The 26,595-nt window shown below is 52.1% G+C and overlaps 1 protein-coding gene across 9 annotated transcripts in view; it reads left to right on the forward strand.

The window, feature by feature from the left end:
* Positions 1–26,595, forward strand: part of MPRIP (myosin phosphatase Rho interacting protein) — a 77,393-nt gene that overhangs the window by 45,517 nt on the left and 5,281 nt on the right. For 4 of the 9 annotated variants that reach the window (XM_071570804.1, XM_071570805.1, XM_071570808.1 and 1 more), the window contains 14 exons: positions 1,656–1,712; positions 2,906–2,974; positions 3,196–3,285; positions 3,710–3,819; positions 8,047–8,632; positions 9,535–9,651; positions 12,577–16,440; positions 19,185–19,332; positions 19,906–20,023; positions 20,495–20,654; positions 20,759–20,878; positions 21,346–21,432; positions 22,106–22,268; positions 22,600–22,685. In XM_071570804.1, the coding sequence (XP_071426905.1) occupies positions 1,656–1,712; positions 2,906–2,974; positions 3,196–3,285; positions 3,710–3,819; positions 8,047–8,632; positions 9,535–9,651; positions 12,577–16,440; positions 19,185–19,332; positions 19,906–20,023; positions 20,495–20,654; positions 20,759–20,878; positions 21,346–21,432; positions 22,106–22,268; positions 22,600–22,685 (5,775 nt within the window). Of the gene's footprint in view, positions 1–1,655; positions 1,713–2,905; positions 2,975–3,195; positions 3,286–3,709; positions 3,820–8,046; positions 8,633–9,534; positions 9,652–12,576; positions 16,441–19,184; positions 19,333–19,905; positions 20,024–20,494; positions 20,655–20,758; positions 20,879–21,345; positions 21,433–22,105; positions 22,269–22,599; positions 22,686–23,764; positions 23,831–26,595 lie in introns of all 9 variants that reach the window. The other 5 variants (XM_071570806.1, XM_071570807.1, XM_071570813.1 and 2 more) reach the window with 5 other exon arrangements.

The following is a 26,595-nucleotide window of genomic DNA, read 5'->3' on the forward strand; positions in this document are numbered from 1 at the left end:
AATGTTTTGGGATGGAAGGGACCTTCAAGATCATCTCATTCCAACTCCCCTACCAGGGCAGAGACACCTTCCACTCAGCCAGGCTCCCCAGAGAGTTTCCAGAGAGCCAACACATGTCCCAGTTTTCTAATGCCACTTCCTTGATGTTTATGGGTGTGAGTGGGATGAAGGCTGCAAGGAAGGGTTGAACCTTCCCTCCTGAGCTTTCCTCCCTTTGCATATTTCAAATGCTCAGCAGACCTGGAGGCAAACAGTACAGAACAAACACAAAATGCTCTCCTCTCCCTCACCACCCTTCTGCAGGGACAAAATAAATACTCTTGCTAATCTCACAGATAGATTACAGAGCTACTGTAAATACAAGTTTTGTGGATAGATAGTTTCTACTCAAGGACTTCTCAGAAAAATGCAGTAGCTCGGTGTTCCTGGAGCTTCTCATATGTTGACTTGTACAGCCACAAGAGTGAGTTTTAAATTCTTGATGGGAATAAAAAAGTGCAAGAAGTGCATATGAAGTGGCAGTGCACATGATCAAGTGAAGGGAAGAAAATCATGCAGGTTTAGGTTCAGTATTAGGAGGAAATTCTTCTCTGTGAGGGTGGGCAGGCCCTGGCACAGGTTGGGCAGAGAAGCTGTGGCTGCCCCATCCCTGGAAGTGTCCAAGACCAGGTTGGACAGAGCTTGGAGCAACTTGGTCTAATGGAAGGTGTCCCTGCCCATGGCAGGGGGTTGGAACGATGATCTTTAAGGTCCCTTCCAACCCAAACCATTGCATGATTGTGTAATTCAGTCTTTTACTTTGCCTGTGTTTTTGTGGAGCCGAACTGGGTTCCCACCACTATAGAATCACTCAAATGTGGGATGGGCTGCCCCACAGTGCAGGTTTGATTGAATGGCCTTCCAGACCCCAGTTTCCATTGCTCGCCTTGCTGTAGCCTGTTCCAGATACTGCAGCTGGATTTCACACACTGCTGTCCTTTCTCCTCCTCCACTCTGCAGCACATGGAGCAGCTGGAGGAGCTCAGCCTCAAGGGAGTGAAAGCATTTCCACCACATCCTTCCCTGTGCACGGGCAGGCCTGGGAGGAGGGGTTGGCAGCAGTTATCCCACACTGTCTTGATGCTTTTCTCAGGAATTCAACATCCACATGCACCAACTTTGGAGGAAAGAGCAGGTGTCATCTGGGTGGTGCAGGGCTCAGATTCCCTGTATTTCCAGCCATGGGAACTCAGCCTGTTTTGAACCCTGCAGCCTTGCATCAATAGCACATAGTTTTTCTTTCATAATATGTAATAGAGGGACAAAACTGCCTGAAGTCTTGCTAATTCCTGTTTCTCCTTCCTTTGTAATGCTGGAAGGGCAGTAGGAAATTGCAAGAGAAGATGGTAGGGAGGGAACAGCCTGAATATACCATGCATCAGATCTCTGCTCCTCCTGGGTGCAAATATTAGTCACCACACAGTGTAATGATCCAGTTTGGACTAGATAACCTTTAAATGTCCCTTCCAACCCAAACTAATCTATGATTCTATGAATTTAACTGTGGCTGGTCTCTTTTATTGCTGCACTGTGTTTTATCAAGTTGCTGCTGTTGCCTTCTGGGCACAGACACTTCTTCCCTCTCCTCTCTCTGATCCCTCTCTCCTTTCTTCCAGCCTGACCTGCTGAACTTCAAGAAGGGCTGGTTGACAAAGCAGTATGAGGATGGGCAGGTGAGTCAGGGTGAAGCTCTGCCCTTTATCCCCACTCACTCCCAACATCGTGGCTGTGCCAGCTGCACATGGAGCTGCTCTGGCAGAGCCCTGATGTCCCTGCTGGGTGGATCAGCCTTGAAGTGAGAACTGCTGGTCCTCTGTCCTTGGTGGGGGTTCGAAGCTCCACAGGAGGATATCATATTGTGGGTTTCTAGGGAGCCAGGGCAGCTTGGATAGCAACACTGGTTTCATGTTCCTGTTCTCTGTTTGTCAGTCTCATCTCCCTTGCAACGCAGTGACCTCTTTGGTGTCAGTGATGAGGCTCAGGTAATGTCTCCTGAGCACCAGGGAAACGGCAAGACCAATAAAAAATTAAATAAATGCCTCCAAGTTGACACTGAGGGAAGCAGATGGTGCTGCTTTCCCACTGCCTGCTCCTGAAGGGATGTGGGATGTGCTGCTCCATCAGAGCCTGAGTGGTGGGCACTGATGCCAAGACAGCATGGATGGTCCTGGCTGTTTGCAAACTGCCCCTTCCCTGGTTTTCCTTCCCTGGATTTCCTTCCCTCCTGCTCAGCTGCTGAGGGAAAATGAGGGTGATTTGCCTATGGCTGTGAGTGCTGTGGCCTGGGCTCTGCTGTGGGTACTGGAGCTGAGGGCACATCCATAGCCAGCTGAGGGAGAATCAGCCACTGGATTGTGCTTTATTGGCTGAAAGCTGCCTTGGGTGAGCCTGTGCCTGGCTGTGAGTGTGCAGGAGGCAGATTTGTATAGAGCAAGGGCCAGGAATAGACTCCAACTCAGTTTCTAGGTACTGCAGATAAAACATGAATGTTTTACTGCTTTTTGTTGTTGTTAAAAGGCTTTCAGTGCAGTCACTAAAAGCATCATCTTGATGGGAAGGCTCCAGCTCCCCCATGGCTCTCACCATGTGTCAGCATCACATGCAGGGCTGGTGCTACTGAGGGTCCAGTGCTCTGCAGTGTGGCAGCACCAGAGGATTTGAGGTCTTGGTCGTGCAAACCACCACCATCCGTTGCCTTGCTGCCTGTTTGGTTCTCCCCTTCTCTCTGGCTGTGGAGCTGGGAGGGGAGAGATGTCGAGCTGCCTTCTGTGGAGCGTCTCTGCCACCTGAGCTGTGATGAGCCACTGTGTTTGCACTGGTGGGGAAGGAGCAGGATTGTAACTGCCCCATCTTGGTTGTTTCCTAGTGGAAGAAACACTGGTTTGTGCTGACTGACCAGAGCCTGAGATACTATCGGGATTCAGTGGCAGAGGAGGTGAGTGTCTTCCTGTTGGTGTTCAACCCATCACTGCACCCAGGGGAGCTCCCAGTGCTCCCAAACTAGCCCCAGGCAGGTTGCCTTCCCAGATGCCAAGGTCCTGGAACATCACTCTTCAGGCCTTTGTGCTTCTCAGGGACCTGCTGTGCCTCCCTGTGAGCCCACTGTGCTTTGGGCCTGCAGAGCTTTGCAGCTGATTTTACCTCTTCCCTCTGCAGGCAGCTGACCTGGATGGAGAAATTGATTTATCCACGTGCTATGATGTCACTGAGTACCCAGTTCAGCGGAACTACGGCTTCCAGATCCATGTAAGGAAAATGTGGAGAGAGGAAGAGTCTGGCTGCAGGACAGCTGGTGGGGATGTTCATCTGTGAGAAGGGAAACATCTCCCCAAACACCCAAGAAAGGCCACCCATCACCCTCCACAATGCTCGAGAGAGCTGTGGCTTTGGGTCTGAGAGCCAATTTTTTTGGCTGGGGAAGAAGGAAAGGCAAAGTTTTGTCTCAGCCTTAGGGTCTCAGCTATGACAAAATTAGCCTGATTGCTGGGACATGCTAATTCCCACCAGGAGCATACTGGGGGATGGAGGGGCTGGGTGCGAACTCTCTTTGGCCAGCAAGCAGTGCCCCAGCACTGTGGACTTGGGGCTGGGTCCAGAGTTGTCTTGGGAGGGTGGGAAAGTGCTGGTGGGTGCAGTGAGCTGCTCTGAGCTGTTCCTTCTCTCTCCCCAGACAAAGGAAGGGGAGTTCACCCTCTCTGCCATGACATCGGGCATTCGCCGCAACTGGATCCAGACCATCATGAAGCACGTTCGCCCCACCACCGCTCCCGATGTAACAAGGTAAGGGGGGAGTGTAGCAACCCTTGCAGTTGAGTGGTTTGCTGTGCAGGAATAACTCTTCCTTCATCCCTTGTCTTTGCTCTTTCTGAGCCTGTCTGTTCCTGGAAGCTGTGACTCTTTCTCATGTCCCTTTCTCTGGGCGTAATTTGGATACGCTTTGTGGGGACACTGATATGCTGAGTTACTCTTACATGTGCAGATTTCAAAGAGGGTTGAAAATGTGGCTTTAATTTGTGCATAGGAATATGAAATACTGTTCCTATATCAAGACTCCTCTGGATTCCCACCAGGTATTGTGAAACCACTTGGATTGAGTTGTGCTGGGTTCTCCCTTTCCTCTGGCTACTGTTCAGCACGAGCTGCCCAGCCCCTCTGTGGGTCACAGCAGCAGGAGCCCAAGGTTCAATTTAGAAGCTGTTTGGCTCTGATCTGTTTTAAACTCCAGCCAGCAAATCGTCTTCCCTCCTCTTCTGATCTTCCAGAAGCTGCAGCAGCTGGTTCCCCTTACACATGAGTAACACTGACGTCTCCTCCTGTGCCAGTGCCAGAGGAAGGGACCCCCTGCGTCACAGAGTACCTTCTGTGGGCGCTTGTGGCTGTGGGTACAGGCTGTTTGACCTTCTCACAGCTGACTCTGCTGGCCACACTTGTATAGGCCACCTCTTACAGGCTCCGTGGACATGGCCACACCACTGACTCAGTCTCCTGTCCTTACTGTAGCTGCAGGGAGCAGGTTTTTGCCAGGTTTGTCCCCTTGTTCACGGAATGGCTCTTCTCACCCAGTGCTGTTGACCTGGACATGCTCCAGCCTCTCTTTCCCTATCCCATTTGGCACTCAGCTGCTGTTTCCCAGCCCTGCTCAAGCTCTGGTGGATCTCACGGGGGTCTTGGGGAAGCCACCTCTCTCCTCACTCCTGTGTATGTTTGATTTCCATGCAATCCCAGGAAAAACTTCTCTTTGAAACTATCCGTGCTGAAGCCCAGGTTGGAAAACTGTGTTCTCTCCTGTATTAACGTTCTGTGGTTTGTATATCTCGTGATTCACTGCATGCTCCTCCTTTTCTGCACCTCGGATGAGAAGTCCTGCAGTTTCCATTTATTTTTCTTTCTTTTCTTCCCCCCTTCCTTTTTTTTTTTCTTTAAATAAAAGCCAGAGAGAAGGGAAGAAGCAACCTGGTGTTGACACTTGATTTCCCCACACTGGTATCTTCCGATGTGACTAGATATGAAGATGAAGACCAAGGAAATTTGAGGGGACCTCTCTGCCTTTAAAGAGCCACATGTATTTATGGTTGCTCACAGGTTACTGCAGCACGATAGTCCTGTGCTCACTGTCTGCACCTGCTCTGAGCCCACGCAAAGTGGTTTCACTTGGCTTTCCCTCTGAGAGGGTCCAAGCGCAGGTCCTGGCTGGGCAGTAACTTGTTACACTGCACAAACAGACTATGAATCCATCCTGAGCTGGGAAAAGGGAATTGTGTGTGTGCTTCTGTCGTTCCCCACTGAGCTGGTTTCGGTTGGGGGAGAGGCTGGCGTGGGTTAGTCACATTGCTGGGAGGTCCCGTGCTGTGTGTGCAGCAGGGCTGCCTTCACCGGGTGTGGGCTATCCCAGCGCATCCCGCCTGGCTTTGGGATGCCACCACATTCCACATCCAGGAAGCGGCTTGTGAAGGGGGCTGCTGGAAAGCCGAAGGACAGACTGCCCAAGGCTCACAATGGAGGGGTGGCAAACACTGGCACAGTGTGGCCAGAGTGCAGGGGGGGTGTTAGTGTGGGTGCTTGGCGTGCTGGGAGGGTGACTGACAGTGTTACCCCCATCCCCGGACCGGTCCCGCTCTGCACACTCCTGCAGCCCTTTGTCGTATCTCATTAACCTGCTGCCATGTCTCCACCCAGCCAAATGCACCTTTTTTGGTTTCTCAAGTCCTAATGACTGTTTATATTGCGTGTGTGTCAGCACACAGCATGGGGAGCAGATACTGCTCTGCTGCCTGCCCTCAGCAGTGCCCTGCAGTCTGCAGAGACACTCATTACCCTGCTAATGACGATGGGGCAAATAGGAAATATCCCCAAGAAGGCACTGGATCCATGTTTAGCTCACAGCCCTGGTGAGGCTGAGTTCCCCAGTGCTCCCCCAGTTCCCTGTAGCCTTTGTGTACTTCTTGCCACAGCGTGCTCAGCTCACAGCTTGCACTGCTCCCACACCCACCCCTATTAAAAAAAGCTCTTTTATTTTGATCTATAAATAACATTGGGAGGCAAAGACATCCCCCCCCCCCTCCATGTGATGTGAATTAATTTGTCTGGAATGGAGGAGATGGGAAGTGTTTGAGTAGAATTTATAGCCATGGGGCACTTGCAGGAGATGAAATGAGTAACTTTGGGTCAGTCTTCTGAGTCTCTTCACTCTGTTCCCAGTGGCCATCCCTCCACTCCCTGACACACATCCCCATGCCCTTTGGAAAGCAGCAGAGAAGAAATGAGCTTGGGAGAGATGTCACCTCTAGAAATGCCAAGATTCTTCTACATGGGATTTAGAGCAGCATAATTTCTGTGTCCCAACACCATCTGAGGGGCCCCGGGACCCCCATTTTTTTCTAATGCTCCTCTCCATATTAAGATCAATCTCATCCCCATTTCACTTCTTCAAAATGCAGCTGTAATCACTAACTGAGTCCAGATTGAGAGCCTGGCTCTGGAGTTGTGCTTGAGGAGCAGCGATGTTTCATTGTGGTGCCTTTTGGGTTTATTTTATTAGCTGCAAGTGACAGCGCTGAAGAAAGAATTATCTCTGAGCTGGTTTTAGCCTGTAACTGCCAGAGCTTCTCAAAACCCAGCTCTGCTAAGCCTGTGGTTTGATGTGGATGACAGTGCATCGGAAGATACTAGCCCAGCCCCACGCAGAGCCATCTCTTCTGCTCCATCCTTTGTTTTGGGCCTGTGCACATCCCTGAGGTTGTTGGCTGTGGGAGCTGGGATGCATTTCCAAGGCAGGAGAAGCCGTGGTGCTGCTGCTGCTCCCTGTCACAGCAGTCTCAATGCTTGTGGTCTCAGCCCAGGGAGCTGCTTTCCAGCTTTTCCAGTAAGCTTTTCAAGGCTGTGCTGGAGGGTGGAGCCCTGGGGGGATGCTGGAGGAAGCAGGGAGAACCAGGAGTCAGCCTGAGCAGCAGGTCTGTGCCATAGGAGACATCTCGGGGGCTTCAGATAGCAAAGAGGGAGCAAGTGTGCACCCCACTCCTTTGGGACAGGCTTCCTCCACAGGCTTAGCATACTGCTATTTTCTGTTTTAATTTTGATGTGCATGTTACAAGGCTGGCATGTCCACATGTGTTAAGCTAATACTGCATTATGGATTATCTATAGGTTGGAAACAGTATTACCTTCCCATATTAACTTTCCCTGCTTGACAAGTATGTCTCCCCCTCAACCCACCACCCTTGGCACTAAAAATCATTCCTTGCTTGAGCAATTGACATTTTTAGTGATTTCCACAGTGTGTTGAATAAGTTGCTCTCCTTGCTGCATTCATCCCTGTGTGTACAGGATGCATCCTGGTGCTGGGGGGCTGCCCATGAGGCTGGGTGCCCTGGGAAGGTCTGTGCCTTCAGTGCAGATAGTGGCATGGAGAAGTTTTCGATCCTTTGATACTTTGCCAAGATGGAGGGAAACTTCCCTTTGTTTCCCCAGACCTCTTGCAGCTGCTCTGTGCTTCTCCACCCCACAGCTCCAAAGCCAGCCTGACTTTGGTGGGATTGGTGGCATCCTCCCCTCAAGCACGTGACTATGGCCCTGCTGAGCAGTGGGTGTGCATGGAGCCCCACAGCCAGGGCACTGGAGGAGCTTTCAGAGACTCTTTCCCCCTGGCAGCACAGTTTGGGGTTGCTGCCTCAGCCATGGGCTGCTGCTGGGTCTTGGTCATTGGCCTGGATGCAGCTGCCAAGCAGGAGCAAGGTTGGGATCAGCCACTCTCCGGGGGCTCGGGTGACTCAGGAGCAGCTGGGACCGCTTGCACCGAAGCTTTGCACACCAGCACGACCCTGGGGAAGGGCAGCAGAAGCTCCTGTGTCTGAGAGGCAGCGGGAGATGGAGGGGCAAAGGGGCACCCACATGGCATTGGCTTGGGCTTCCAGCAGCCCCTTTCCACCCAGCTCTCAGGCATGCATGGCAGCGCCTGGACGTCTCCAGCACCCACTGACACCTTCCTTCACCCTCTCTCTGTCCTCACAGCTCGCTGCCGGAAGAGAAAAGCAAAACAAGCTCTTCCTTCGAGACTGGTCCAAAGCCGAGTGAGAAGCCGGATACGGAGCAAGCCGAGCTGGACCCGGAGCAGAAGCGGAGCCGTGCTCGGGAACGCCGACGAGAAGGACGGTCCAAGACTTTTGACTGGGCTGAATTTCGCCCCATCCAGCAGGCCCTGGTGCAGGAGCGTGCGAACGCTGCAGACTCCTCCGGCAGCAGCTCGGTCACCTTCCCCAGGGACGCCGGTGCCACCGACGCCGACCCCGGAGAGCTGGAGCGGGAGCGGGCCCGGCGGCGCGAGGAGAGGCGCAAGCGCTTCGAGATGATCGATGCTGTGGATGGGACAGGGTCGGAAGAGGCACTGAGGATGGAGGTGGATCGGATCCTGCCTATCCCGGCAGACATCAAACCACAGAATGTGCACGTGGAGATCGAGCAGCGCTGGCACCAGGTGGAGACCACTCCGCTGCGGGAAGAGAAGCAGATCCCCATCACACCCCTGCACCTCGCCCACGCCGAGGACCGGGATGAGGGACTGACAAAGCAGCACCTGACCACACTGCTGGAGAAGGAGGTAAAGGGGTGTGTGGGGCCCAGGCTGCCTGCCAAGGTGGCCTCCAGGTGCAGCAGTAACAATAGGAAGTCTGGGATAGGCCTAAGAAAAGCTGCATTTATTGCCGCCTTGTCGTAGCAGCAAGTAGGGATGGTTTAGGTCCATTGGGAGCTGGCAGGGCACAGATCCATGTCCATTCCAGTTCAGCCCTGCTGGCAGCTTTCATGTTCCCACAGTTGCAAAAAGGGTTGTTCTTACAGCCTGGTACTTTCTTACTCTCTCCCAGCCAGTGCAGCCTGATTTGTGTTGGTTGTAGACACCCTATCTCTGATGAGATGGGTAAAATGGAGGTGTATCAACCAGACCCCAAATTCAGGCTCCTAATCCTGTGTGCCTCTGCAGCTGTAAAGATTTGTGTCTGCAGTTATAAACTGCCTTGAGTTGTAGCACACACCACAAAGGTTCTCTTTCTGTGAAGTCTACATTAAAAAGTCTTATGATTTTAGGAAAAGGAAGGAAGAGGCTCAGCTCACTTGGAAGAGGTCCATGCCTGGGATAACAAAGGTGGTTGTTCGTTGGGATTAAGGTGTATTAGCAGGAATGAAAGGGGTGCAGGCATGGAGTAACCAGGAATATTGCCGAGCTGAACCAGGCAGGGATTTGCTGGGATCATGCCTGGCACAAGGTGATACCATTCACCCTTTGCCACATGAGCTTTAGGAATTACACTAATGCATAACTTAGGTCTTTCAGTGAAGAGGGATTTTTCCTGTTAAAATGAAATCCACATCCCAGAGCAGAGCAGAGCAGCAGTGCCGTCAAAAGCCCCATTCATTCTGCTCTGTGTCCCCTCTGAGCTGCCTGTTCTTATGGCTGACCCCCTGCCCACTCCATGGACGCTGTCTCTGTTCGTGTCCCTCCAGCTGGAGCAGAAGCAGAAGGAGGCTCTGGAGCTCCTGGAGCAGAACCGGCACCTGCAGGACCAGCTGAAAGTGGCGCTGGGCCGGGAGCAGAGCGCCCGGGAGGGATACGTGTTGCAGGTAGGAGGGCAGGGAGGAGAGAGATCCACCTTCCTGTGTGCCCGAGGGGATCCCTGCTGGGCTTCAGTCTGGGATGTTCATGGGGATATCCTGGGTGACACAGGGACCTGGGCCACTGAGTGGGCTCCGAGAGATTCAACCTTCTTGCCAATGTTGTTAATTCTGTAGCTTTACCAGAATCATCTGCTTAACAAAACTTCTGATCTGGGGTAGGAGGTAACATTACCTATTAGCATTCCCCAGTGAAGACAAACACAGCCATGGTAGGGAGGTGGGACCTCAGCAAAGTCCACCTCTGATCTATCCTGTACTGTGTTTGCCTCTGCAACAGCTGTCACTCCCTTTCTGTACCCCACATAGCCCCTCAGGAAATGGGGTGCACAGAAAGGCCTTCCAAGTATCCTGTAGTCCAGCAGTTGCACCTGACTGGGAATTGTGTGACAGTTACATGGGCAAACACAGCACATGCAGGGGTATCCCCTGGGCATGTTCCCTACAGCCAGGGTGGGATTTGCGCTGGGACAACCTGGTGTCTTGGATCATTTTGGGGGTTTCTTCTCTTACAAGATGCCTTTCCTCAACTAAGCCTAGAAATGTGTTTGGAGGAGCTGGCAGAAGAGATGGGATGGTCTCTTGGGAAACCTTCCCTCCCATCCTCCAAACAAAGCGAACCTTTCCCAGCCCTTCCTTTGGGAACATCCATGCCCAGAGTTGCTGTGACACCCACAGGGCAGCTTCTGCCTGCTGTCACGGGTCCATAGTCCTGTTCTGTGCAGGGGCAGCATTTTGCCCTGCTCAAATCTACGTGATCAATCTGGCTGTGGATCAAAGTGCCACATACATGGCCAAACACTGCGCTCCCATGGCAGGTCGATGCCAAACCTTGCGTCCTTATTTCTCACAGGAAAATTTCCCCTGAAGAAGATGCACAGGCAGTGGAGCTACCCCAGGTGGGGGACATCTTGCCTTCCTTGCCCATGATCTCCCAGGAGGAGTTATTAATTCATTTATTTCTGGAGTCTCTGAGCTGACAATGCCTGCTTGGAGGAGTTCCATTTTAACTTGGCAGTGCTGGAAGAGTAACTAACTCCCACTTCCCTGGGGCAAAGGCACTGACCTCCCAAAGCATGGAAAAAAATCAAGGAATGGGGATAAAAGCTGGATCCTGAATCCACCATCAGATTGGCTGTGCTGAAGTTGGCTGTAGTGCCTCAGTAGGAGGAGGGGTGGCAAGAGGGGAAGTCTGCAGACAGGCTGAGCAAATCACTGCTGCAGTGACCCAAACTTGGACCGGGAAGTTGGAGTGGGTTTTTGGAAAGGTTGGAGGATTTTGCCTGCTCCAGTCTAATTGTTTCTAGGGATTTCCTTAGTGTTTGCTGGGAACCAGAGGGATTAAAATCCTATTGTAGAAGGGAGTAACCCCACCAAACCCTGCTGGGGTGGAGGGAATGGAGTCACTGAGGAAATTCTGCAGCCCCAGACTGCAGGCAAACATCACAGCATTTTATTTGACAAACCTTCAGAATTTCATGTGCCCCACCTCCATCATGCCTAACTTCAGGGTGGTTCCTACGTTGTCTAAGGGGAGGGATGATGGAGAACCCTGACTGCTGCCAGCCCATCCCTCCTGAGCTGCCCTGGGGGGCACCAAGCCCATTTCACGAGGCAGCCACTGACAACCACCCCATGCATGTGCCATGCACTGAAGCCTCTCCAGACTCGTGCAACCCCTCTCTTGCTCTGAGCTTCCTTGGGACCCCAACTTAGCTCCCTACTGGGAGAAGCCCTGGGGGCTCCTGCTCCTCACAAATGGAGCAGAGACATCCCCTGTCTCCAGCCACGGCGGGTGGGAGTGGGCACGTACTAACCTGTCCCAGGCGGATGTTCTTGCATGTTTTTGGTGTAAAGCATGAAATTTAACTTAACATAACTGAGTGTCACATCTGTGGGCTTTCCTTATCAGCAACCAGAGTACAGCAAGGCAGGCCAAATTCCCAGGCTTAACGCTGTGCTTCTCTCGCCTCTTCCTGTCTGTGTATTTTTTTTAAAGATACATAATTTCTGTCGCCTTTTGCATGACGCTTTCTGTGAGTTTTCTTTTTGCATGCTCCATTGCTTTGGTTTGAATCTCACAAAGGTTGGTTTCTTTCATTTTTACATTCTCATCACACCTTTTCCCTCCCTCCACTTGTCGGGCTTTTTATTTTGTCCTTTGTTGGTTTATTTTATTTTGCAGGTAGAGAAATTAGATCCTCCCTAGCCTTAAGCTTTAGTGTAACAGCATCTCTGTAATGCGTTGAGCAGCCACTCAGTCCTGTTCTGCAGGCACAGAAATGGCATCGCCACCGCAGCTGGCCTGTGTCCCTGCATTTGGGTGGGATGTGATGTCATTTGCTGTCACCTCACTTTCTGTTGTTGCTTTTGGTTGGTAGGATTGTGTTACCTGAACTGTGCACTTTTTGTTTCACAACCGAACAAATAAACCTGCTGAAAAAGAAGCAGTTCCTTTCTCCTCCACCTTGTTCCATCCACTCCTCCTCATCCTTCCCATTTTTTTCTTGTCTGTGCGTCTCTGTTTTACTGCTGGTGTTTCTGTTTCATTGTTGTTTGGTTCTGTTTGAGTTTGGGTTTATTTTTTTTCCTTTTAGCCTGTGACTGTACAGCTGTTTAGATGTCATGGTCAGTGTTTTCTGTTACTGGAAAGCAGTTGTTGCTCATTAAAAAAAAAAAAAAAAAAGAAAAAAAAGGAAAAAGTTGGTTAAACAAAACAAATTGTGCCAAGAACAAATCATCCCAATTGGAGCATGTGGGTAGCAGCCAAATCGCTGCGAGGAGCTTTTCCATGGCCTGCCTGGCCAGAGGTGTGACACTCAGAAGGGAGAGCCAAGAGTGTTACTAATCTAGTATTTAATCAATTTTTTTAAGACCGAGGTAGCCGCCTCACCATCAGGTGCCTGGCAGAGGCTCCACAAAGTCAACCAAGACCTCCAAAGCGAGCTGGAAGCCCAATGCCAGCGTCAAGAGGTGATCAATCAGCAGATTCAGTCGCTGAAGCGCAGCTACGCCGAGGCCAAGGACGTGATCCGGCACCACGAGGCCGAGATTCAGAGCCTGCAGGCGAGGCTCAGTAACGCAGCGGCCGAGCTCTCCATCAAGGAGCAGACCCTGGCCAAGCTCAAGAGTGACCTGAGGAGCGAGAAGGAGAAAGCCAAAGAGCAGCTGGAGGAGTGGCAGCACGGCGAGGCCGCGCTCAGCTCCCAGCTGAAGGCCAGCGAGCAGAAGCTGAAGAGTGCGGAGGCTCTGCTGCTGGAGAAGACCCAGGAGCTGCGGAACCTGGAGATGCAGCAGGCTCTGCAGAGGGACCACCAGAAGGAAGTGCAGCGGCTCCAGGACAGGATTGCAGACCTCAGCGGGCAGCTGAACGCCAGCGAGCAAGCGCGGGTCCTCATGGAGGAGAAGCTGCAGAAGAACTATGAGGCTCTGCTGGAGAGCTGCGAGAGGGAAAAGCAGGTTTTGATACGGAGTCTGAAGGAGATGGAGGACAAGGCCAACGAGTATGAGAACCAGCTGCAAGACAGCGAGCAGCAAATGGAGATTCTGCAGAAGGAGAAGCTGAGCGCCAAGTTCGAGGGCAGCGAGCTGGTCCACCAGCTGGAGGAGCAGCTGGGGATGAAGGAGGCCAGCATCCAGAAACTCGCTGAGCACATCAAGGAGCTCGAAAGGGAGAGGGATGAGATCAAATGTCGGTTCCACGAGCTCATGAATCAGGTTGCCAAGTCGGATAATGAAGTTGCAAAGCTACAAGCAAAGTTGAAGATGGAAGAGACCAACTACCACAATCTGGAGCGATCGTTCGAGGAGGTGTCAGATCAGTTCCGGGGTGTGCAGGAGGTGCTGAAAGAGAAAGAAGAAGAGCTGAGACACGTTAAGGAAATGCACTTGAGAATTGTGGAGAAGAAAGATCAAGATCTCAGTGAGGCTTTGGTTAAAATGGTTGCTTTAGATAGCAGTTTAGAGGAGACTAAAGTAAAGTTAAAGGCCAAGGAGGAGGCTATAAAGAAATTGGCTATTGTGGGCACAGGTCCATGTGCTGAGGAGGCAGAAGACCTTGGCCCCAGTCTCGAGGCTGACGAAAGTCATCCATCCCAACCGGGACAGGCTCTGCAAACTCAGGATGTCCTCCCAGCTCTGACTTATGCACTGAAGGAGGAGGAGGAGGAGGAGGCTCTTGAGACCAGCCAGAGGCAAGTGGAGGAATTTGGCTCCCCATCCAAAGCTGTAGAGCTCCAGGACCAAGAGTTGATTCAGAAAGCCTTAGCAAAGCCTGATGTGGGACTCATGGGGGCCAAGAGGCAAAGGATCCGTTTCTCGAGCATCCAGTGTCAAAAATACATCCATCCAGATGGAACGGAGAAAAACTGGACAAGCAGTACCTCTTCAGACACGAGCCAGGACAGATCACTGTCTGAGGAAAGCATGTCCTCAGAGCCACCTCTGGGTTACCCCTCTTCGGGGACAAGTGACTCTGAGACTTATCTCTCCATCATCCATTCCCTGGAAACCAAACTGTATATTACAGAGGAAAAACTCAAAGATGTAACAATGAAGCTGGAAAGCCAGCACGGCCATAACCAGGAGACACTCATCGCCCTCCACCACCAGTGGGCCAGCACAGAGTCCCAGCTGCGGGAACAGCTTCAGACCAGCTTGTCCCAAGTCAATGCTTTGATCTCACAGCTGGAGAGTGAGAGGCAGGAGAAGTTCAAGCTCATAGAAAGTCATGTCAGTGAGCTGGGAGATTTCCAAATGAAAAATGATCAAGCACTGACTTGCTTAGAGAAGTGCAGGGAGCAGCTCAGATCCTTGCCCAAATCAGACAAGGAAAAAGAGGGTGATTTGTTCCTTGTTACTCTTTCCAACATGGAAACAACCTTATCAAATGCAATCCAAGCCTTGAGTGGGGCACCAGTCCCGTTGGAGTATCAGCAGAGTGAAAGCCTTATCACAGAAAGCCCTGCTCCAGGAGGGGGTTTGGGAGAAGAGGAGCATGTCTCCAAGGAGCAGCAAGTGGAAGTGTTTGACGCCAGCCAGCTGAGATGGCTTTCTGAGAGGGTGGCATTTGAGGCCTCTCTCATCAACCAAATAGCAGAGTCTTTGAAAAATGCAAGCTCTGAGATAGGCCAGCTTCTGAGAGAGATCCAGGGAACAGCTGAGTTGGTTCTCATGGAGCCAGCAAGTGTTTCTCATACAGCCATCGATTTGGTCGGCGTCCTATCTAAGAAGCTGGTGCTGGAAGGGGAGTTCTGGAATCAGGTGGAGGAGCTGAGAGCACACTTGAGCAGCAGAGAAGCAGAAGCTGAGGGCAAAACAGAAACAAGTTTGGGGTTTTCCCAGGGTTTTCTCAGTGCTGTAGCAGATGCTACGTTGATCAAGGCAGAACTTGGGTTTGTTGCACAAAAAATGAGAGAATCTTTTCATCAGAGGTTAAAAACAATTGAAGAAGACCTCCATAATACCAAAACAGCTCTCCAGCAGCACAAGTGCATGCTGGAGGAAATCATCAAAGCCTACAGGACTCCTGAGTTTGACAGAGTTATGCACCAGATTTCTGAAGCACTTGAAATACAGAAAGATGCTTCAGAAAGAACCCAAATCTCCTGGGATGGGAGCCATCCCAGGATAGTCCCTTGCCAGGAATTAGCCAAGGTGGAGGAGGCTGGCAGCATGCCAGATCATAGTAGTGGAGCTCTTGTTTCCATTCAGGAAGATCTTGCCCAACAACTAAAGGACAAATCCAATGTTCTGAAGGAGATATCTGTTGCCTTACTCTCTCTGCCTCCCGAGGAGGCAATGAGGGACTGTCAAAAGCTCCTGAAGATATCCCAGGGTCTTTCCTACCATTCGTGCATGGGAGACCTGGAACGGTATTCCTCTTTGTTAGTCCACGATGCAATTGTTCAGGCTCAGGTTTGTTATGCTGCTTGCAAAGTCCGACTGGAGCACGAGAGGGAGATGAAGTCCTACAAGGAGTCCTTGCAGAGCATGGATGTGCTGTGTCAAGACCGCGTGAAGACGGTCTCTCTCCTGCGGGACGAGTACGAGGAGTTGCTCAGGAAGCAGCAGGGTGAGTACAGCGAGGTGATCACCATGCTGGAAAGAGAGAACGCTGATCTCAAAGCAAAGGTGTCTCAGCTGGACAGCCAGCGGAGGCTCTTGGAGGAGGAACAACATAAGCACAGCAAGAGCTTGAGTGAGCTCCAGGGACGTTACGAGGAGGAGATCCGGAACGTGATAGAGCAGCTCAACAGGACAGAGGATGCTCTGAAGGCTGAAAGGACTGAGGGCCTCAGCCAGCTGGATGCCATTGTCCGTGACAAGCAGAACATGGAGCAGCATCACCTGGAGCAGATGCAGACGCTGGAGGAAAAGTTCCAGGCCAAGATCAAGGAGCTGCAGGTCATCCACGGCGAGGAGCTGCAGGCACTGCAGGAGCACTACAGCCAGAACCTGCAGCACCTGCAGGACACCCTCGACGAGTACCAGAGGCAGCACCCAGAGGTGTCCCCTGCGATAGTCCCAGGCAGTGGGGACACCTGGGCGGCCACCAAGGCGGGTGGCACCGGGCAGGACCCCAGCAGTGACCTGGACTCCATGCACGGCCTGAGGGAACGAATCCAGGAGCTGGAGGCCCAAATGAACGTCATGAGGGACGAGCTGGAGAACAAACATCTGGAAGGGAGCGCTTCCACCTTGAGGGAAAAATACCAGAAAGACTTTGAAAACTTAAAGGTCTTGATATGTTTAACCCTTTATGCTTTCTGCTGCTGAGTGTGTGGGAGGGCACGTGTGGTCCTGGGGTTTGCTTGCTGAACTAAGGGGCATCTCCCAAAAGAGCCAGTGTGCCAAAGCAAGTCCCGTGGTGTTAGACAGGCCTCTGTAAAGCATGGTGTTGCCTTTTCCCCATGCTGGGTATTCTAAATGCCTTGCTGAGGGCTTGGGAGGGTGGATTTTTGGAGGTGGTCTCTGTGTGGAGAGGGAGAGAGAATTTCAAAGCAGCTCAGTAACATCGTGCTCTCCTTCAACACGAAGACCACAGTGCTTCTCCTTATACCTGAGGCATACATTTTGTTTGTGACTTCCCTTTAAAAGCATTCCTCAATTCTGTCTTTCCCAATCTGATCAAATCTCCAGTCTGTCTCTACTGCCTTCAAAACTGCAGGATGAAATGGAAACTTGATGCTTTTAAAATGTATGTTCCTGGGGAAAGTAGCTGCAAACAGATGCCAAATTCTGTAGCAAAGCAAAGCTCCTCTGCAGGAGGCTGCGAGGACCCTGCTGGTGCTGGACACAGCCAAGTGTGTACACAACAAACAGTGCACAGTTACAGGACACCCAGGTGAGGTGCAGAGAAACCCACTGGCAATGAAATGCCACCATTCAGATTGCTCCACCAGTCAGACTGGCTGTAAAACTGGCCTGAGATGGTCCAGCATCGAAAAAAACCTCCTGAGTTTGGTGTTGTGCTTCTCATAGGAGAGCATTCCCAGTTAGGAAGTGAGTTAAGGGTGGTAGAGGACTCCAGCAGCACCAAGAGAGGCTGCCAGGTTGAACAGGAAACTAGAAGGGCAGCAATGCAGAGGCTGTGCTGGTGAGGCTTTCACAGGGCAGTTACCATTCAGAGTCAGAAAAATGTGGGAGAGCTTGCTTCCAGCCATGAGATCCAGCACACATTTGGGCTGGTGGTAAAACATGGCTCAGGTCCAGCCAAAAGCTGGTTTTAGCCCGGGAAGAGCAGTAGTTCTGCTGCATCCCATGGGAGTGAGGGGTGGTGGTCACTGAATGCTCTCTCCTCCATCTTAACTCTTACGAAGGAAAGTCCCTTCTTAATCCCCGCTCAGGATTCCCACTGCCAGAGGGCAGGGTTAGATGGGATATTAAGAAGAAATTCTTCCCTGTAAGGGTGGGCAGGCCCTGGCACAGGTGCCCAGAGAAGCTGTGGCTGCCCCATCCCTGGAAGTGTCCAAGACCAGGATGGATGGGGCTTGGAGCAACCTGGGCTGGTGGAAGGTGTCCCTGCCCATGGCAGGGGGTTGGAACCAGATGAGCTTTAAGGTCCCTTCCAATCCAATTCCCAACTGTGATTGTATGAGATACTGGTTTGTACATGTTCAAATCTCCTGGATTTATGGCAATGCATTTACAATACATCAAATAGTGAATCTACAGGCAGACATACGGAGGACTGTTCATCTTTTTCCTCCAATATTAGAGGTGTTTCAGAAGTTGGACTCTAATCCTTATAGATCCCTTCCAACTCAGCATATTCTCTGATTCTGGGTGTAATGAAGAATCCTGCAGGGCTGCTCCATGCTGTTCCAGTCAGCCAAGTCCAGGCAGGTTCTGGCACTGAGTTAGGAGTCTAGAGAAAAAAAAATAAAAATGCAAGGCTGAGAAACTGAAGAATGTCTTGGGATTAAAACTTAAAGGGGAGGAAAAAAACCACCAGAGCTGAAAATTTGGAATGAGGATGGCAGAGGTTACAGAGCATTAGACAATGAAGGGATGCTAAGGGTGTATGTTAGTGAGGGTCAGTGGTGTTGGACTGTCCTGAATAGTTCTGTTACTGGCAGAGTGAATTTGTCCCCCCTAAATTTCCCATGGGGTTCCAGAGGTCCCCAGATGACAGTTCTCACTTCCCCTGGAAAACACCAGTGTTAATCAAGAAGGAATCCATTGAAATTAGTTAATAAAGCCAGCCTGGTGCAGTGCTTGGCATCAGGTTTGTCCCAAGCTGTCTGATGGGGCTCAGCACCTTGTCCCCAGCCTGTGCCCCTTCTCTGCTCGTGGCTTGGGCCTGCCCATGGCTTTGCTGGTCCTGCCTGTGTCCTGCGGCCGTGTGTCCATCCGGGATCCCAGTGTGCTTGGGCTGACAGCTGAGCTGGCAACAGGCTTTGGCATTTGTCTGCTGCACAGGCAGGAGTGGGGGCTGTGCCGGGAGCACAAGGGCCAGGCTGGAATTCAGGATCTCGTCCCTGACTGCTGGGGGTCATGGCCATGCCCTGGCCTGAGGTCACTCCTAGGAATTCAAATAGTAAGTAATTGCCCCTGCATGCTTTGCAGCAAGACTTGGTTGGCAGTTGAGGTCCTGTTGCTGTCACATGCCATCTGCTTCCACCCAGAGGTGGCTGCTTAAAACCACGCATTGAAAAGAGCAGAAGGGGCACAGAAGCCTTTTGTTGTTGGTTTTTTTTGACATACATTTGCATTCCCCAATTGGGTCTGTCCCCAGACCTACCCTGTGCTTCCCTTTCACTGGAGCTGTCAGGGGTCAAGCATGTGCAGGAGTAAGCCCTGACCTTGCAAGGTCCATCCTCCCATCCTCCCAAGGTCCATTCCCGTGGCTGGGGAAGAAGACCCGTGATGCGCCTTGGGAGCTGACCTACCTGCTGGCATGTGGCTCCTCGTGGGCTCACCACTCCTGTGACACCAGCCCTGCACTCCTGGGCAAACCCCTTCCCCTCGTCCCTTTGCAGGCAACATGTGAAAGGGGCTTTGCAGCCATGGAGGAGACACACCAGAAGAAGATTGAGGACCTGCAGCGGCAGCACCAGCGGGAGCTGGAGAAGCTGCGGGAGGAGAAGGATCGCCTGCTGGCGGAGGAGACAGCTGCCACCATTTCAGGTATGGGACATGCCAGAGGGTCCCCCATGGCAGAGCAGCTCTGTGGTGACAGGCACACAGGGATGATGTTTGCTCCACAGCGGAGCAGAGAAGAGATGGGATGAGGGCTGCTTGGCGAGCAAAGGGAGATGGGAAAGGGCTGGTGGGAGAGTTGTGTTGGATGGAGGCCCATCTCCTGGTCCTTATCCGGGTTTGGTGCCCCTCTCCTTGGCTGGTGCACAGTCTGATCTGTTTTCCATTCCAGCTCAGAAAGGCACTAGTCATTCCTGTGGTTAATTTATTGCCAATTCCACACTGAATTCATTCTTTGGTGCCCCAGAGAATGTAAAAACACTGGAGCTCAGGGGCTCTGGATTAGGAGTCCCACAGTGCAGGAAGCAACATGCAAACTGGACAATCATTTGGACTGTATGAAACAGTGGGATTTGCAGAACCCTGAACACAGACTGAAGGAGCTGTGGTGCAGTAGGAGATTCACTGGGATCATTCAGGTTTTGTTACTTTAGAAAACAAGTAACAAAAAACTCCCCTTGTGTGTGGGTGCTGGTGCTGACGCTGTGCTGTCCCTCGCAGCCATCGAAGCCATGAAGAACGCACACCGGGAGGAGCTGGAGCGAGAGCTGGAAAAGTCCCAGCGCTCCCAGATCAGCAGCGTCAACGCCGACATCGAGGCCCTCCAAAGGCAATACCTGTAAGACCATCATCATCCTCAGTCTGTCACTGTCTTGCAGGCATATCCCCTTTTCTCTCCCCTTTGATTTTGGCAATGAGTTGGGGCAGACCAGCCATTGCAGGGACCTCTTCCTTCCCAACCTAGCTGAACCCACCAGAACCAAGCTGTGCCAGGGCCTCACCACCCTCACAGGGAAGATTTTCTCATAGGTAGACTTTGATACAACTCAGCTCAGCTTGTGGAAACCTGAGGAAGTTCTGACACTTAACCTGTGGGAGGATGACCTCCCATCCCCTTTGGTCCCCAGCACTGCTCTGCCAGGAGAGGGAGGGGTTGACTCACTCCGGGCTTGAGTTTTTTCTCAAAAGGAGTATACAGTCCTCATCCTCCATGCTTAGATCCCTGTTGGGTTGTCCAGGTTGCTGAAGGAGGAGTGGGCACGGGGGTGTGTGTGTTTGGAGAGGGCACTACCCGATGTGTGTTCTGCAGGGAGGAGCTGCAGTCGGTGCAGCGGGAGCTGGAGGTGCTTTCAGAGCAGTATTCACAGAAGTGTTTGGAGAATGCCCACCTGGCGCAGGCGCTGGAGGCTGAGAGGCAGGCCCTCCGCCAGTGCCAGCGGGAGAACCAGGAGCTCAACGCCCACAACCAGGTGAGGGTCCCACCATGCCCAGGGGAGCCTCCATGGGTGACGTTGGGCTCTGCTCCGAACAGTGCCTGTGCTCCCCCTTCCCACAACGGCTCTTCTCTTCCCAGGAGCTGAATAACCGCCTGGCTGAAGAGATCACACAACTGCGGAGCCTGCTGATGGGGGAGGGCGGGGGAGAGGCTGCTGGGTCGCCTCTCACGCAGGGCAAGGACGCCTACGAGCTGGAGGTGAGCTCTGCTGAGGGGCACATGGGTGGGCACAAGTGCTGTGGCCCCGGGAGCCATCCTGTATCACTGTCATAGCCATCTGTCCCTCCCGCACTGGGTCTTCGTGGCTGCTCAGCACTCTGCATCGTGGGCTGCAAGGGGGACAGGAGGTTTTGTGGTCCTGAAATTCCCTTCTCACCATGTTGAGCCAGAGCTCTTCCTTCTCCGGCCCCTGCTTGTGCCCAGGGTCCAGTCCATGCAGAGCAGTGGGGACCAGCTGAGGACTGTGCTGGGAGCAATGGTGCAAGATTGGGCAAGTTCCCAAGGGATTCAGGAGAAATTTTCTTGCATCAGAAGATGGGTGAACCAGAGGCTTTGTGGGGCCGAGCCTCCAGCCTGGTTCAGTTGTCATTAGCCACGGGGGATGAGCATCTCGGGATCAAACTGCATCTGCTTGGGTGGAAAACACTCTGGTTTTGTTCCCACAGGTCCTGCTGCGGGTCAAAGAATCTGAAATCCAGTACCTGAAGCAGGAGATCAGCTCCCTCAAAGACGAGCTGCAGACAGCACTGAGGGTAATGCCAGGAATGGTTCTGCAAATCCTCTTACTGTGCTTTGCTCCTCTGTGTGTGTGTGTGTGCGTGCTTAGATTTCAGACCACTTACACCCAGATTTGAAACAATATTTAATTTTTCCCCCGAATGGAATTCAATACTCATTTTGCTGTCATCAGTAAAGCACTCCACTGTGTCTGTATCAATTTAGGACTTTACCCCACAAAGGAGACAGTGTGGGAAAGCATCCCCTTTAGTGTGATTTTCCCCATTTTCTGTCACATCAAATCAGATTTAAATGGCAAAAATAATCACTGCTAGAGATCTTCCCAGCCTCGCAGCAGCAGATCTGGTTTGTTCTGGACAAGCCAAGGCCATTTCTGGGAATTCAGCTTGAATTCTGTGTCTTGGCTAAAACCAAAAGCCACAAACAACCCCTGTAGCCGAGGGGCTGCGTGCACGGGCAGCACTGTGTGCTCGCCGTTGGCTCACAGCTTTCCGCCTCCTGAAATCCCGTAGTCCCGTGTCGCTGTTGGAAGCAGCTCCGAGGGTGCGTGTTGCCCCAGCCAAGCACTTCTCCTGCTGCCGGCTCTTCTTCCGTTGGCATTTGCCAAGCTCCTCTTCAGTGCATCCACAAACCCTCGGCTCCAGCTGTCTGTCTGGCTCCAGCGCGTTGTTCTTGTTCCCTTGCCAGGATAAGAAATACGCCAGCGACAAGTACAAAGACATCTACACGGAGCTGAGCATCGTGAAGGCCAAGGCAGACTGTGATATCAGCAGGTTGAAAGAGCAGCTGAAAGCAGCCACAGAAGCTCAGGGAGAGAAATCCCCTGTGAACACCACTGTATCGGGATATGGTCAGTCCTCCTCCAGCAGCTCTAATAGTCCTGGGTGTCCCGAGCTAACATGTGCATCCTGCAGTAATGGGTCTGAGTGAGTGTAGGACTTGGCCTTCCAAGAGGGAAAGCTGATGGGCTTTGAAAGCCTTCTGGCATTTTGCATCAGGAAAACCTCATGATGCAGCAGAGGCAGAGACCCCCAGAAGGCCCCTCTGCCCTTAGGGCAGTGCTCTTGAGCCGGGCTCTTCAGGACACTTGCCTGGGCTGGGAGGGCAGACGAGCCCCAGCCCTGTCCTTGCAGGAATGCAGTGGGCACCAGGCTAACCCCACTTCTTTTGCTTCTTCCCAGATATTATGAAATCTAAAAGCAACCCTGATTTCTTGAAGAAAGACAGATCCAGTGTTAGCCGGCAACTAAGGAATATCAGGTCAAAGGTGAGCTCAGATCTCCTGCCCAGTGGGGTGGGAATGGGGAATGGCCACATTACTCTCCAGTGGGGGTCCCAAATGGGAAGAATTGATAGGGGAAGAAAACAGAGGCTTTCTCAGTCACTAGTGCTAGCCTGGATGGTCTTTGACTGCAAAAGCACTGACTCTGCAGCCAGGCAGGGCCTGATCCCCCTCTCCTGACCCTGCTGAGATTGAGACGTGAAGCTGCTCCCTGCTTGGAAAAAAATACGAACTTCACCCTGTTCTTTGGTCTTTCACAGGAGGACTATCCAAGTATTCACTCCCTGTTTTCAGTTGAAATTCAGGTGGCAATGTGCACATCGTTCTAGATTTTAGTGTTCATCGCTGCAAGAGTTTTGGTCTTTCTGTGTAACAACAATGCCTTGGTCTGGGCATATTTAACACACGCTTTGCTTGTGTGTTAACATGGTGCAGATGGCCCTGTGCTTCTGTGGCCCTTCTGTGCTTGCTGTTGGTCCCAAAGCCCAGTGATGCTGTGCCAAGCTGTCCTTGGCAGCCAGTTACATCATGTGGGACCATAGGGATAAAACAGGGCAAATAATGCTGATCAGGAGTCAGCATTAAACATAGGTCTGTTGGGAGAAAGATCAGCATGAGCAAACCTGCTTTGCCTCTCATCTGGTATCTCATGCTGATGTTTGAAGTGGTTGGGCCCTTGCAGGAGAGGCAAAAGGCTTCAAGCTCAGAGCCCATGTGGGGAAACAGTCACTCCCAGAGCTCTGTGAGCTGCAGCTCCTCAGCTCGGGGTGTCTGCACTGCACTCAGTGAACACAGAGAGATCTCTGCGTGCATGTTGGGGCAGCCAGACCTGCTGGGCCAGTCTGATGTTGAGTTTCCTTTGACCACTTCAACTGGAGTCACTTTTTGTGTGGTCCCTGTGTGTTGCTTGGTGGGGCAGGAGGAGAGGAGAGCAGTCAGGGGCTGTGCTGGGCGCTGTCGCTGTGGGGCGGGGGCTGAGGCTGCACCAGCGCCAGTGCAGCTGGAATTCATGAGCTTCTTGTTTTCTTTATTTTTTTTATTTATTTTGCTTTTTCCTTCAACAGTCCGTTATTGAGCAGGTCTCATGGGATAACTGAAATGAACCCGAGTCCAGGTTCCCTGCCACGTAGGTAAACAAGCGACACCCACCCAGCGACGCAGCTGCCCACGGGAACAGCCCCACTCTTGCATGCCCTGCTCACACCTCCATGGCAACCCAGAGCCCTCCTTCTTTTGATGACTGACCCGTTTATTTATGGCTAATTCTTTTCCTGGGGGAGGGGGAAGGAAAGGGAAGGGAAGGGAGAAGTCAGTGCACCCGAGATCCATGTGACACAGTCTCTCTGGCTTTTCCCTGGGGAGTGTGGCTTTCTTGTCTTCCTGCTCCTCCCACCCTCTCCAACACAGCTCACTGACGTGGAGAGGATTTGGACATGGTGGGGCAGGTTTTCCTGTGTGCTGTGTTGGGAGTGTGGGACACTGAGTGTGCATGCCTGAATGACTCTGCATGCCTCAGACTAAACTCCAGCACTGTCCAGGTCTCACAGGAAAATACCCAATTTGCTGTCAGCCAGGTGGAGGAATGGTCAGGGATGCCTCTAAGTGCATTTCCACAATGGCCCAGAGCATGGAAAATGGTGGCCCCTGCCTCAGCTGCAGAGGGGATACCCTGGGCTGCCCTAAGTTCCCTTTACCTATAATTGCTGCATCTTCAGGTTGATCTGTGCCTGAGCAAGAGTCTTCCTTGTCCAGTAGCCTCTTCTTCCTGCTCTCCAGTCTTCTTCCAGCCCCCAGTGTTCAACCAGCTGCTCTCCATCCCTTGGCTCTGTACAGGTATCCCATACAGTGCCTTCCAAGCTCATCCAGCAAAAGGAGGGAGCTGATGAGAAATGAGGCTGCCCCTAATGAGCCAGATATCTCCATTAACTGGAGAAACAGTTACATTTACTGGGCTGTGGCAAAGACTGAGGTTGGAGCACCTGCAGAGGCAGTTTAGAGGAGAGGGGAGGGGAACTCCCAGCATGGTGTCAGAGAGATGGCTGGAGAGCCCCAGGAATTCTGATGGAGGATCCCTTTATCACAGATATCATCCCACATTAGTCTCACTTCATCAGGCTCCCCTCATGAGCAACTCAAATGGGTTGTGAGACTGCCTGGGGGCTGAATTTGCTGGAATTTGTACCATCAGGCAGAACAGTCCAAAGATTCCTCGTGTCTCCTTCCATCTAATGAGAAATCAGATGCACAAACTGGAATGCACGGGTTGCTCCCATTTAAAGAGGCCCAAAGTAAACTTCCCTTAGGAAGTGTGTGCTCAGAGACTCACATCCCAGGAGACTCTGCTGCCCACTGGAAAGAAAGCACAGAGCATTTGGAAATTCAGTCCAACTCAGTGCTTTCATTTCCGTGCTGCCTGGCAAAGCCGTTCTGAGTTCTGTGGGTCTGTGGGAGGAAAAACATTTCCAGAAATACAGTAACCATGGGAATGTGCACAGCCTTGGGGCAAGTTTATCATGGAGTCCTGCCTTGATAAACACATGGGTCAAAAAAACCCAGTCCAAAAGTCTAACCTGCTGCTGTGATTGAACAGTCCTGTGGTATTATAGTCAGGGAAGGGAAAGGAAAAGGAAAAGGAGGTGGCTGTCTTCTAGTAGGATCATAGAGTCCCAGATTAGTTTGGGTTGGAAGGGATCTTAAAAATCATCTAGTTACAATCCCCTGCCATGGGCAGGGACACCTTCCACCAGCCCAGATTGCTCCAAGCTCCATCCAACCTGGCCTTGGACACTTCCAAGGATGGTGCAGCCATGGCTTCTCTGGGCAACCTGTGCCAGAGCCTCTCCACCCTGACAGAGAAGAAATTCTTCTTAATATCCCAACTAACCCTGCCCTCTCTCAGTGGGAAGCCTTTTGCCCTTGTCCTGTCACTCCATGCCCTTGTCTAATGTCCCCTCGCCAGCTCTCTTGGAGCCTCTTAAGAACTGGAAAGGGCTGTAAGATCTCCCTGGATCCTTCTTTTTTCCAGGCTGAACAATCCCAATTCCCTCAGCCTTTCCTCATAGGAGCTGAGTTCCATCCCTCCAGTCTGTGCCTTTGAAGGTGCCAAGTCTTGATCTGTAAAGTCAATAATGTTCCAGCTGCAGAGTGAATTCCTTGCAAGTTCCAGGGAACAGGCTGGCAGGCAGCACTGTGTGGTGGGAGCAGGCAGCTGCCTGTCCCAGCAGTGGGGCACAGAGGGGCAGAGCCCTGGCTCTGTGGGCTGTTTTTAGGAGGGGTGGCTGTTCCACATCATCCCCAGCAAGCAGGGGTGACTCACTTCCCAATGCTTTGCTCCCTTGACTCTCTCATGCCACAGGTTTGGGGCTGCAGGAAGGAGGGAGGCTGAGTTTAGGCTGGTGCATCCCCTTGGGCTGGTTTCAGGAGTCAAGCAATTTGTTTCTGGGTTTCTGCCCGTCTTATTGCTGTTCTTATGGGCTCCCACATGTAGGTGAGGGATTTCAGAGTTCCAAATGCCCAGGCCTAGCAGGGCTGAGTGCTGTGCTTTGAAGTCTGGGTGGTGCATCTGAAGTCCATCAGCCATCAGACCCTGCCAGACCTGAACAGCATTTAGGAGTCCCCTGTCTAACCCTAGGCAGTCGAGGCAGTTTTGGCTTGGGATAATCCCAGGGTGGGATTAGAGAGGGATTGGAATGGCCCTTTGGCAGCACACAGCAGTTTTCAGGGTTCCTTGAGCAAATCCTGCATTGACCAGAGCCAGAACCATACCCATTAGTGCCATGCTGGGAAGGACCAGCATGAATGAGGGCCCTGCTCAGCATCCTGGGGCTTTACTGTGCCAAACCCCAGTTGCACCTGAGGCTCCTGAGGTGCCAGAGCCCCACTGGCATTGCCCCAT

This window comes from Pithys albifrons, chromosome 16 (assembly GCF_047495875.1).
Source record: "Pithys albifrons albifrons isolate INPA30051 chromosome 16, PitAlb_v1, whole genome shotgun sequence".
In the NCBI taxonomy this organism is placed as follows: Eukaryota; Metazoa; Chordata; class Aves; order Passeriformes; family Thamnophilidae; genus Pithys; species Pithys albifrons.